This window comes from Lasioglossum baleicum, chromosome 13 (genome assembly GCF_051020765.1).
Source record: "Lasioglossum baleicum chromosome 13, iyLasBale1, whole genome shotgun sequence".
NCBI lineage: Eukaryota > Metazoa > Arthropoda > Insecta > Hymenoptera > Halictidae > Lasioglossum > Lasioglossum baleicum.
This window is the reverse complement of record NC_134941.1, coordinates 3,795,586-3,809,666: the sequence shown is the minus strand read 5'-3', so window position 1 is coordinate 3,809,666 and position 14,081 is coordinate 3,795,586. Positions and strand designations below refer to the sequence as shown.

The following is a 14,081-nucleotide window of genomic DNA, read 5'->3' as shown; positions in this document are numbered from 1 at the left end:
TAACATGTATAATTAACAGATTTTTAGATGCTCTTAATGAAAAAATAGTAGTTAAAGTTTTTCAAGATACATAGAAAAATTAGTGTACAGATCATAGAATTTATAATTTCACACATTCAAATAATTGGAAATGTCGGCAATATAAAAAACAGCTTACTTATCACTACTACCTTCTTGGGTTTCTACTTTTGTATAGCTATAGGAATTTTCAAATCAATCGAATGAAAGACATTAATTAATTGATCTTTTTTATCAAGATCTATAATTATACACGTATAATTTACAATCCGTATTATTATTTTAAGTAATTAAATTAAATTTTCAACTATTTTGTTATCTTAAAAAATATCTTCTAAATGAATGGTACAGAAGTTAACCACAAATGTGTTCCAACGCCATAATTAGATTTAACGGAAGCATCCTTTCTAATTTCCCTATACTAGGAGCAGCATTACGAATCTATTTTTAATTGAACGTAAAGTTTTTGTGTTTCGATCTCCATTAAGTACCGCTATATCATTTTTATAAAACTGACATATCTGTTATTACTTTTTTCCACATTACACAGAATTGATACAGTAGAATATAGTAAATGGCACAAAGGTAAACTTTCTAGCGGAAGCGAATACTTTTTATACTGTTAATTTAGAGCATGGGTTGCTGAAATATTTCGTGTTTAAATAGGACAATATACATACATATCTAAAGCTCTATTTGGAAACAAAAAATTGATCCTTGTATTCACAATAATATTTGAAACAACGAACTACATACAGCGATGGATTATTGTATTTCAAATATTAACAATTTCTCGAGAATCGTAAATTTAGTGGTCGAATACCTTTCTGATCCAGTGTACGCCTAAAGATGATTTGAATACGAAAAATGAATCCTCGCAACCTCAATAATATTCGCAATAAACAACTATACATGTGTACTTACATCAGACAGCTGGTACACAAGATTACAAAAGCACAGCCCCGGTTGCTTCATACAATTTCACCTCACGGTAAAACACAAATAAATGTTCCAATATTTATGAATTGTAATCTTACAAGCAATTTGGATGTCCAGGAATTTAATCTATCGCAACAATCCCAATACATCAAGCTCACACATTGTATAATTACGGAAGCCGGCGGCAAACCATCGCGAAAGTATCCATCTCATTAGCTGCGGGCTTAGATTGCGCGTGTCTTCGAAAAATTTCTGAAAAAGAGAAAGACAGCGAGACAAGGAGAGAGAGAGAAAAAAAATCGGACCGTAAGATAACGCAACTGCCGTGCCGGCGAAACCGTTGCCCAATATAAATCTTCTCCGCTTTGAACTCGTATGAACGCGGTTCGAACGGTTCCGCGAACACAATCGGTTTTTACCATCGACAGCCCCGGCCGTTTCTGCAACTCGCCACGGTGGCTAGTTAGAGAATCGCTTCCCGTTCTATGCAGCCTATATCCAGGCTAGCTCCACGTAGGCGTACTCGTATTTAGCGCGTAATTTATATAAGAAGAGAGGCACGCTTGGTTCCACCCCAAAGCACTTCGATCCACTGGCGCCAGCACCTCTTCTTCAACGTTTTCCGTCGGGAAAGCGTGCAGCGCGCGTTTCCCCCGACGCTGCGCTGTACGCTCGTTTCGCAACGCTCTCGCCGGACCATTGATCAACGGCGAGGAACGGACCCGGAAGCTGCACCGAAATGGCGGCCCTAAGGGCCGGTTCCGGGACGGAAGCGCGAGCCGGCATCGGCTCAATTAGCCACGAGGCCGGCTTAATTAAAAAACCTGTACGCCACTGTGCACACGCAGCAATTGTTGCGGAGAAGAGGCGTATAACTTCCAGTGTTGCATCGAACATCCTCGCGTCCGGATCGCGGAACTCGATTCCTCCTGGTCGAGGACATTCTTTCGCCCTTCGTCGTCGATCCCGACCCTAATTCTCATCTCCACGGTTCGTCGACGCGTGGTCCTTCGTGAGTCCTCGCGGCCATCGTGGCGTTTCCGGCTGACCCCGTTTCGCCGATCGGTTTTCGCGAACGCGAAGTAGCACGCGCGGTGGAAACCCCAACATCCTCGCGGGATTTTCGAGGGGCCTCTGCTCCCTCCGAGGCGGATTCGAGATTTCGAGGTGTTCGTTCTCGCGGGGCTGTGTGCGTGTGTGAAGCTAGCTTGTGAAACGAGCTGAAGGACAGCGAGATCGGGAGACGCAGCGACGTGGAGCAACGGAGGAGTGTCGTAGGTGCTGAACACGAGGACAGAGGCTATCTGTGACTTTTAATAACGCCGCGTTCGTCCCGCGGTGTTAGTTCGATCGACGAAACAAAGGATCGTGCTGCGATCGAACCGTGCGGACCGTAATAATCTCCGGGAAGCAGGATCGCGAGAAGAGGACGACCAATGGAGACGCGCGCCGGTATTCCCGAAACGTCGCGCCCCGGAGACCGTTAACGAATTCAACGCGGGCAGCACGAATTTTTCGAGACTGGTGACCCAATGCGCTGGATAGTAAACTGTCTCGGCGACCTCCTAACTTCGTTAAAGCGAGTTTAAAATGCGCGAGTGCGTCGCGCAGGCCCGATTGTCTCGAATCTTGACCGATCGTGATCGGGTTCCAAAACAGGTCGATCTCTGCCGGCTGATCGTGTCGATCGAGATAATTGCTTGTCGATCGAAGGGAACGCGATCTATCATCGAACGATCCCAGCTATGATGTCGTGGCGATGCTAATTAGTCGCGAAGACGATTCGAAGTTGCACGAAGAAATGCCGCGATCGCCGTGACGCAGCCGATGTGGAATGAAAGTAGAGGTCACTGACACCTGGATTTGACTAGGAGACACCTTTTCTCATCCTCGACGGCGATTCTGCGTGCCGGGTCGTGTTTGCCGAGACTTTCTGCAAATAGAAAGAACAGGGAAGCGGAAGAGGGGTCTCCCCTGCGTTCACCTTGAACCCTGCAGCAGTCCCAGCGACGATGGATAAAGACGGGTAAAGCGTTCTTTCGCTGCGTCTCTCTATTGGAAAAATCAACGGCGCAGTTAAAGAGAAACTCCGAAGGCGGTGAATAAAATACCCGCGACCCGCGGTTAATCGCCTGGTAAAAATCGGCAACGAAAGTATCCTACACCGGATCGTATTACTCGCGGATTAGCTGCGGATGAAGTTAGCGTTCGATCGTATCTGGTCAAGCGGGAAACTGGTACCCGGGCAAACCCGTACCGTTCAGGCTGATAACAATGTCAGGTTCACGCAAATTCCGCGTACCCGGTGTTAATTGGTGTTAAACGAGACTGGCATACGCTGAAAATGCCGGCGGCCTAGCTGAATTACGTGCTTCGTGGTCTGTTCGTGATTTAATTGACGTTCCCGTTACTGCAGCCTTTAAAAGTGTCTTCAACAGTACATTCCGGCTCGTGGAACGTTCTAAACATGACTTCGTACGGCGTGTCCGACGACTTCGAACGGTTCGTTAATTGCTACCGGTATCGGTGACGGAAAGTGGCCGATTGGGTCACACGAAAAAGCTTCTTCCCTCGTCGTTGCCGACTCTCGTTTTCCAAGATTTCCAACGTCGCCTCTAGCTAGCTGGGTGGGAAGAAGGAACGCAACAACAGCGGCGATGAAAATCGAGAATTGAACGGGTTCCAATTCGACTGGTCGAGGATCGGTGCGCACCACCCGTCCGTCGAGGAAAGTCCGATAATGCCGATTAAAATCGAACGCTGACCGGCCGTGCGCAAAATGGAAACCGCGGCACCGTGCAGCAAGAAGCTCGATCGCAGGTCTACGCGATCGTCGACCTCGAAGAATCGGTTTTCGTCACGAAACACGCGCTCGGAAGCTTTCTACGCCGGCGCGGAACCGTTATCCGTTCGACGCGCGTTGCATAATTCCACCGGCCCAGACCCAGATACAAATTCCGCTCCAAATTCCAGCGGATCAGCGGAACGCGCGAGGAGGCAACACGCTTCCGGCCGAACGAGGAACCTGGACCCTAGGGCCGGCCTGGACGTTGGTCCGAGGAGCGAGAGGTTGGCCAATCCGGAGGTGTATCACACCGTTCCGCGAGACTTGGCGGTGTCACGGAAAGAGATACTGAGGCGGTACAACAAAGACGAGAATGGCAGCTCGAAGTTTTCGGAACCGTTGCATCACCGATGGAGGCGAACCACGGACGCCGACAAAGAGCAAGAGAGACCCAAAACCCTGCCTTCCATAGCGAAACGATCGCACAAGGAGTCGGTTAGAGTGGCCCAAGCTCCTCAGGGATTCCGTAAGGTATCGAGGCAAGACATTCTGCGCAGAAGAGCCAGCGTGGACGTGCCAGTCGGTGTCTCTCGCGGTAGGAGTCGCGTGGAGGAGAAGCTAGAAAGTTCAGAGGCGAAAGGTGGCACCTCTTCCAGTTTCTCGAGGAGCGTCCCGCGACCGAGGACCGGTAGGTGGGGCAGAGAGGACGAGAGAGAGTCCAGGTCAGTCTGTGATTTCCTGGCAGTCGCTAACAAGCTGCAGGACATTACCAGCGGCCTTGTGCCCAGACCGTCGACCTTGCCGAAGATAGTGCACGCATCGAGAGGATCGCGCTTGACGGAGGATTGGGCCAGCCCTAGGCTGGCCAAGGACGCGGTCAGGAAGGAACCACCTGTTTACGGAAGGATACGCAGGAGGAAGACATCCTTGCCCGCCAGTACCGGAACACTTCGGAGCTCCCAGTCGTCTTTGAACACACTGACCAGGTACTCGACGCAAGGGCAGACGCGTTTCAGAGAAAGAGCCGTGGATGTCGAGTTCAGAACAACTACCAGACACCTCCGGGACCCTGTACCAGACGCGCCCTATCATTCAGCGACGTTGCCTCTCGTTGATATGAGAAGCAGCCCACAGCGGAATGCCCTTTACGCCAAAGTGTCTCGGAAAACGTCGAAGAGTCTTCAGAGATATGATAGCAAAGCTGATCCGAAAGATGGTAGTGACGGTAGGAACGAGGCTCGTGTAGACTCCGGCCACAGGGCTATGTCGCGCAAGAGAATCATCGACAACATGAAGGACGAGAACGTGTACGAGGAGCAGAACAGCTCCAGGACGGAGGACTCCGTGGAGGTTCACTCGGAGAGCCAGTCGTACCAAAGCAAGGACTTCGATGTTCACGAGAATAAGAACTTGTGTGAAGTGGAAAGTGATCGATTGAAGGAATCCAGTGCGTTGTCGCGCGAGAATGGCTCGAATACCATGGAATACCGATCGAATGGTAACTGGACCAGGTCCAGGGAGGCGACCAAGTACAGGTCCAAGTCTCAGAGCAGGCTGATAGAAAACTATCGCGCGAATCATCGAGAGGTTTGCGCCCCGACCAGACTGGCCACGACTCTTCCTAGTTATGTGAAAAGCTCGAGAAAGTGTTCGACTGGGAAGCCACCAGGGACCGAGTGTCATAGGAGACTGTCCAAGGAAACTGGTATCTCGTCGAAACAGAGCAAGGAGAGATCGAACTACGTGAAGAAGTCGGCGACAAGCCACGTGAAAGCTTACAACGACGCGAACATCGCCCGTTCGAACTCACCTGTAACCACATCCTCGATTTTCGGATTCTGCACCGGGAAGAGGAAAGTTCACTCGCCGAGTGCCACTGCGAGAAAGGACGAGAGTGCAGCATCCTACCCGACCTGGAACGTGAAAACGGTTAGCATGGAAAATGTTCTTTTCAGGGAACTACGCAGAGCTATTGATCTTTTTTTTATCATTGGTGATTCCTCTCTGGTCTTTGTGACGACTGTTACAGTGGTGTCTTAGGAAATATTTGTTTAATCGATGCATGTCTGTTGCGAGAATGAAAGTGAGGGTTCAGTCTGGTGTGACGCAAATGTCGATGACTAGCAGAATAGTCTTAAAAAACTGCTTTGAATGTTTCGTAAAATGATTTACGGATTGCCAAAATGTTTCAGTATCGTAATTAACAGTGTCTTGTTTTTCAATCATTTCAAAGTGAAATCAGGAAAAAATTCATTGATGACTATATTATGCTACCAGAGGATAACATTAAAAATCTTATTAAACATTCAGATATTCAGGGATCGCATAATGTCTGTTTGATTCGAGAAATTAAACATAAAAACATAAACAAGCTTATTTATAGAGATTATAAAGAGAAAAAAAATTCGAACACCTTATATTATGCATAAATCTTCGTTAACAGATCAAATATTTAATTGCAATGATTCTTGAAAGGTGCTAGCTTCAACCTTGGTCGTAGATCTAGTTTCTCTTCAACTATTTGCAGTAAACACAGAAAGGATTTTACTCGGTAATGCTCTGAGTCAACAAGCATTGCTAGATTACTGAAAAACGAGTGACTCAAAAATCCAATAATACAAAGCGAACATGAATGTTTACATTAGAATTTTATAGTTAAATGACTAGGAATATCCTGTCTGTTCTGCTTTTAATTTTAAATTTTACTAGCAGATTTTGAAACTTATTTATTTACTAGCTTTCAATTATAAATGAGTACACCTATCAAAGTAGCACCGATTTTATATCTCCAGAAAATTTATAAAGCAATTAGCGATATTTCTAATTGTAACCGTAGATCAAATTGATAATTGTATCTGTGCTCCATTTACTGACTTCAGATTTTTTAAACACAAATGTGATTCAGTACTACACAATTTGTAGAACAAGGCCAACAAAGGGAAAGGAATTCTTTCGGTATTTCTGTAGAGACAATGTTGAGCCATGGTACTCACATAAGAGAATTTCGCACGAATTTATCGTAACGTGTAATCCCTAAAATTATCTTATGGAAACACTGAATTTCATCTGTATATTAGATCCTCGCTTTGTAAATCGAGCTTTGAGACGTTTGTCTTAAAGAGATATCTGAGAAAATTTACACAGAATTTTAGGAAGGTCCTCTAGCAGAGTAGGGCAATAATCAACTAAAATTTAAAAATGACTGATAGTCTTTTTGAATGTTAGTCAGAGCAAAATAGTCATTAGTCAAAACTTTTTGATTAGTTAGTGATAACTAAATGGCAAATAGTTAGTCACAGCTCTAAGTAATCGTTAGCTATTGCTTATTAGTAGTTGATGATCAATCATCAATCTTTAGTCATCAGTAGACAGGGGATCTTTATGCAAAATAAAAATGTTTTGCATTGATTGTGGGAAGCAGGAAAACATAAAAATTGATATCATCCCTTAACGACTTTGTTACATTAAAAGCAACATTACAACATTCTTGAATTTTTAAAATCTTTTACTGTTTCATATTTCGCCCATCCAATTTCTTCATAAATGCATAAAGATCCGCAGTCTAGTCATCAGTCACTATTGTGCGATCAACATACATTAATATTATTAATTAGTTATCACTAAATTATCAAAAAGTTTTGACTAATGACTATTTTGCCCTGACTAACATTCAAAAATACTATTGGTCATTTTTAAATATTAGTTGATTATTGTCCTACTCTGTCCTCTAGCATGATACAGAATTATCTCCGTAACTGTCACAGAGTTTGCACTAATGCAAACGAAGCAAAAGATTGCAACTTTCCTAATTATTAACTTTTTCTATTAAATCTTTACCATCGTATTCGTCTCGTTTTATCTAATTAAAATGATACAAAACCCTAATTACTATTATACAAAGAACGTAGCACCTCTACCAGAATTATTGCTCAGCAGACAGTTGCGACAGTTACGGAGATACTACAGTGTACTTCTGAGTAAACAGCGTACCTACCATTTAAAGGTTAAATAAAAACAATCGAATTAATTTAAATAATTGTTTTTCAGGCTGAATTGGTGTGGTTTGACCCAGGTGTCGGCCATGTGCTGCCAGGCGAGGTTTTGGAGTACCACAGGGCCGCCAACGTGCTCTCCGTACAGGCGGTGATCGCCGGCAAGGTATGATAATATCTGCATCTGCAATCGATAAAAATTATGCAATGTGAATGAACATTCCCCGGGCTCGTTGACGAGTGGAAAGGGGACATACACAGAAGCGTATAAATCGTTTGAGATTCAAACGGTCGGCCAGATAAGTTGCGCAAGATCCGTGGCATGTCTTCGGGTAGCTCGTTGGTTCGGAGAACAGAAAACGCATATATTCGTTGCATCGTATCGTCCCGAAGCGACGAACTCGCCTCATTTCTTTCCAGACTGAATAGGAATCGGATATTTACCGTTCTCCCCATAGACAGGCCAACAATGAAACTACGCCGTGTGTTATTATCTCGAAGGGATAGAGGAAACTGGATAAAAGTGTGCTAGACTACGTGCTAGTCAACAATACCGGGGTCCACTTCGAGGCCAAGGAACAACCGGTTATTCTGCATTTCCTTAAGACGACGACGCTCGCTTCGGGCGGTCGCTCGACGTTCTAACTATGTTCTATTGATTTTTTGTTGAAACAATTTGGCACGGACACAATGGGAAAGAATGGTTGTTTACCGCGGCGATCTGGGTCGCGATGCGAATACCTGGAAAACGTGATACGCGAGTTACGTGATTCTTTTTTTTCGCTATTTCTCTTTGTAGGTCGTCGACCTCCGATGTAGATCATTCGATTATCTCGGTAGCACTCCGAATACCCCATTGCTGTTATATACCGATAAATGTAGTTTCAGATACGAAATCGTTTCTCTCACTTTGCGGATATATATAGTATATCGCGAATGATTTCTCTTTGCTGGGTACGTAACCATTATATCTACAAAAACCATAAGAAATAGGAAAGCAACGAAATTCATGCTTATTAACTGTCGTATAAAATGGTGAGAATAATGTCGGTAAATTATTATTATTGAGTCTAACTTCGTCGCGCACGGTTTTATTGCAGGAAATTGTCGGAACGAATCGTTACGCGAGTGATTAGTAATTGTTTGTTGTAAAATCCGCATAGATTTTTGTGCTGTACTTCTTAACAAATCTCTAATCTTATTTTTACGTTGACAATCATTTTATGCGTTGATTATTTGATTCATCGTCACACTATATTCACGATGCTACTAAGCAAATTGATTTCTATTTGGCAATTCGTTAAAATTAATAGTAAATGTATTCATTGAATTGTTTCTTAACAAATCTCTAATCTTATTTTTACGTTGACAATCATTCTACGCGTTAATTATTTGATTCATCGATATACGATATTCACGATGCTACAAAGCAAATTGATTTCTATTTGGCAATTCGTTAAAATTAATAGTAAATGTATTCATTGAATTGTTTTGCAAGTTCAGTTAATACTCGCATTGTTATTAAGCACTATATTGTACTACAAGAGAAAACAGTCTTTAGTAGACTCTACTGGCGGCTCATTTTCCATCGATGCCATCATCAGTCAGGAAGTGTCGCAATTAATCTTCATACGCCACGTTAGAATCCACCGGGCAGCAACATTGAAACGATTTCAATAATTCATTGTATATGCTAGAACTAATGTATTAGGTATGTGCAGAAGTTTTAGTCTTTTTCAATAGTTAATGACTTGTAATGGTTATGATTAGAATGAAACAGAATCGTACAATAATAAATATGGATTCATTTTGAATCTCGAAACCTCTTCTTTCGTGAACTATGTATATTAATTTTCTTTCTAAAAGACTTGTGCATGATATAGCAGTTTAAAAAGACGCTACACAAATTGAATTATCTGGGAAAGCCGTTTAAAATTACATTTACGACTTTTCATGCTGTTTTATACAACAAAAATGTGAATCTTGCATTATTGCAAAGAAGACAGTACATCTCTCATTCAAAACTCAATAAATTGACTAGAAAAAATCGTAGATCAAGTTTTAAAAATTGGTTGTAAAGGTGAAGCTCCAGTCTTTAAATCTACGGTGATTTCAGTTACAAGCAAAATGTTTCAATGTTTTTACAGGCCTGTTCAATTTGTAACATTTTGGACCAAAACAGTGTCTCCAGTTTCAGATAGATTGCAAAAGTAGATGCTAAAATTTCTCGAATGGAAAATTTGGTGTTCAAATACTTTCTGGAGTCGCTATAAGTAAAAACTTTTGCATTCACCTAATATCAACCATGACAAATTTCGAGACTACATTTCAAGTAATAAAACAGTAGGCTATTTGAAATATTGTGAGCTTTGTGACTCGACGAGAAGAGAAATGGCAAAAATGTGAGCTGAAATGTTATCTCTGGAGGGAATTTGCCAGGCCATATAATTTCTGCGATCCGCGAACGGTTCTGAATTTTTGAGAGAGCCAGTCCCAATAAGATTGTCATTTCTCCGAGCCTTCCGTGCCATTACTCGAGCTCATTGTGTCGTGTACACAATGGTTCGATAAATTCCGCGGCAATTCCAAGCGCGCTGATCAACGACTGGGTAGAGAGCAGTATTGTAAAACGTAACGCAGAGATTCGTGTGGCATTGGAGCTTACTTCGTAGACCCGTTACGAACAGAAGAACGAAAAAGAAAGAGCAGAAATGTCCGTATACAGTATGTATCGCAAACGTTCGTGTGCAGATTAACGCGTTGGAAGAGGAGGAGCAAAACACAAGTTTTCCATCGTGTTGGCCAGCTAACGGGCTAGTCAAATGCGTCTGGTCCCAGATAGAAAGTCGAATACCGCGCATACTTGGCGAAATACCGCGAAATACTTCCGCTACTGCGGGTACCTTGGAAAATTACTCCAGCAGATCGATGTGTCGGTACCGACGTGAAAGTGCATATCGAAAAGGGGCAGCGTGCTGGCTACTTGCAACACCTTCCTGCACTTTCAAGCTCCAAGGACATCATATTGGCAACAACATCGTGTCCCCGTGTTTTTCACGTTCCCGTCTTTCACTTTCGTCTTTACTCTTCTTCTCATCTGAAACATATGTATGAATGATTTATGAGTTATTATTATTAGGCTGAGAATTATACAAAAGGAAATTTTGTAAAATCCAGAATAAAAACAAATGTAGATTAAAGGGTTCCTTATGCTAACCCTGGCAGAAAATAGACAATCTTTGTGAATATGATTGTTGAACACCAAAAAGTAGTACTACATGTATACAATATAATAAATAAATATGGTGCAAGAGTTAATGATATTTTAGAAAAATGTTGGAAAAACAATGTATTCTCTGCCTTTTTATTAAATGCAAAATAATCCACTCACCTTTATGTGAAAAATGTAAAGATATTGAAGTCCAATGACATCATATTTCTAACGATGAAAATGATGATTTTGATGATAGACGTGACCAAAAAATGTTCCCAATTTATGGAAATGATTGTTCCTCAAATCGTTCCTTTAATTTGCTCAGTCTGTACGAGAAAAACCAAAATATTAATTTTTATATGAACATTTTCTTTCTATAAGACGAGAAATATTTTCCACATGAAAAATATAAATAATTACAATGATAGATGCTTGATTTGTGTGTTGGCTAGCATTGGGATGAAGCTACCAGTTTTTATGCTTCATACCAAATACCATTAAATAAAACGATCAAAGAGTAAGAAGACATTCATTCATGTACTATAATCCATGTGATTCTTATTTGCATCCATTGATCCTTAAAAACGAGCTAATTTGCATAAATATTTGCAGACCAGTTACAACTATGTAAATTAAGGATAATTTTTCAAGCGTGCCTTGTTGCCTTGGCTTCGTTTATTGATTGGCATAATAATCGGCATAACCCTAGATGTAATACAGATTCTTCACTGAATTCGTGTTATAATAATGCACGTATTTACATTTATTACTGATTCGTTAAATCACCAAGTTATTTGAAACTATCTTTACTTGTACCAACATAATCGTCTACGTAAGATTGACTCAATAATCAGCACAAATAAGCGAGATTTCTATAATAAACATTTATTTCTATTGCTTGTAGTGTAGCCACTTTTCTAAGTATGCTGCAGCAGAATAATAAATGAAGTTTTAACATAGTTATCGTGTGTTATGCGGGATATCGTATACCTAATTTGAGGATACATACTAAGTGCGGAACGTGGTTAAAGATGCTGCGGTTAGGAGAATTAGCTTCGACCTAACCATTTCTAGCAAATTGAGTTAATGGCAACTCTAGGCTGGATATTAAACGCCGGTAATAATTAAGTACACCTTACAATGTTCTACAACAAAAACAGCTTTACTGAATTACATGATAACGATTTTTTTTAACGATCTTGTTAACGAGTAGTTTAATAAAAATGATTCAATATTTCAGATTGTCTGTTACTATTGTCATTTTATCGCAAATTCGAAATACCATTGTTATTAATTATTCAAAGTGAAAATTTGCGATCACTCTCGATAAAATGTGACAAATATTATTATACAGATTCACACACACAAACTTCACGTGTCCTGCAACGTTAATATAATTTTCAATTATGTGCTAAGTTTGTTACGAACTCACGCCAGCTTTTATTTGCACGACAATTTTAGATGGTTGACTTTAGCACCAATTATTTTCCCCTGTAGCGGTATGTTCGATTTCTCGATGCATTGTTTGCGCGTTGGTTGCGGAGTATAGTTCAACGGTGACCCATTATAGTTGGTCGTCGCACACAGGCGTCGAATTGGAACATTTACGTTGCGATAATTGTACAAGCTTATAACCAAGAAGTACTTGAATACTAAATTTCCCATTTTCGAGAAATCGTAACTATGTAAACAATGATAATTCTGTTAAGAAAAATAGTACAACAGTATACCTGGGCTCATTTTAAAGCTTGAAGCTTCTACTTTTGCTATCTATCGTTCATTTTTGTTTATATATTGTACTATTCGTTTAAACAAAATTAACGCGGTTCGAACATAGACGATTTCTTGAGAATTGGATATTTAGTGTTCGAATACTTTTTGAATCCGCTGTATACCGTCCGTTTCTGCCCAAAAATTTACTCGGAATTGACAGTGTGTGTATCGCCCTGAAACCACAAATTTTTGCACACGCAGCACCATGCGTCTTGCGTCATTGTCGCGATTTCTGCTCGCTCTTACTAGAAGTATTCGTCGAATACCTGTGGACCTTAAAGAAGCGTAACATAAAAGCAACATTATATGAAGCGAGTTTTAGAAAACAGGAAAGCGCAGATTCGATATTTAATTCGAGCAAAATGTTCAGCCACGGAATGCAGAAACAAGTTGCTCCGTCATTAACTCTCGGCAGTAAAATATTTTTCTAAGATAGCAACTCCGTCGCAGCACCGTGAACACGGTGTTGAGCGTAATTCCCAAACGGTTTAGCTCGATTCGGTTCCGTGCTAATTGCTAGACGAATACTCGTTCGAACGGATTACAACGTATTTACAAGAAATTCGTAATTTATTCGAATCAACCTCGCGCGACTTTTATCAGCCGTCCCAGTGAAAGGAAGCTCTTAATTAATTTCCATCATACCGCGGACGGCTCGGACGTCCATTAAAAACCTCTAACGGAATCAGTTTCTGTTTACCACGCGGGAACGAGCCGTCCGCGAGGTTGATATCCCTTCGACGGATCGCATTCCCGACGATCGCAACGCAACGCGACGCGACGCCAATGGAATCGCAACTGCGAACTCAGGCAGTCCGGTGTATCCGGTTAAGTCTCACGTGAGTGGCTTTCGTGTCTTATGTGAATTCGCGCGGATCTTCCTTTTTTTAACAAGCATTCTCTCTCTCTCTGCGCGCTGGCGCACGCGCCGGAGATCGAGTTACAATCCTCGTGGAAATCAAGCAAAAACCGGCCCGGAAAAAAGACACTGTTAGAAAAGTTCCGGTAGGATGATCCGACTGAACGGTATCGTTTTCAGAGACTCCAGGCCTTCAAGAGAACCGAAATTGGTGTAACGGGCCGTAAAAGTGTTTCGCAGTTTAGTCTTTGAATTCTTAAGAACGTTACCAGTGAGCCGTGAAACATGAACCGTTGAAATGAAATCTGGTGGAGGTAGCTTCTGAAGTGACATGTGCACTTCTCACTTAAATAGAACAAATACAGTCGGAGGTTGAAGTGTTGATCCTAAAGGAAGAGCCTACAGAGCAATATTAAAGTTTACTAACTACCGATACAGCAGTCTCACGTCTTAAATCACGAGTGGCTGAAGAGAGCTTTAAATTGATGAACGAGAATCTGG

At 41.9% G+C, this 14,081-nt stretch overlaps 1 protein-coding gene across 3 annotated transcripts in view; it reads left to right on the top strand.

The window, feature by feature from the left end:
• The window catches only part of Myo10a (unconventional myosin 10A), a 120,519-nt gene that overhangs the window by 17,051 nt on the left and 89,387 nt on the right, over nt 1–14,081 (top strand). The window contains exons 1-2 of one of the 3 annotated variants that reach the window (XM_076437200.1): nt 802–5,671; nt 7,790–7,900. In XM_076437200.1, the coding sequence (XP_076293315.1) occupies nt 3,737–5,671; nt 7,790–7,900 (2,046 nt within the window). In that variant the 5' untranslated portion in view covers nt 802–3,736. Of the gene's footprint in view, nt 1–801; nt 5,672–7,789; nt 7,901–14,081 lie in introns of those variants that run through there. The other 2 variants (XM_076437201.1, XM_076437202.1) reach the window with 2 other exon arrangements.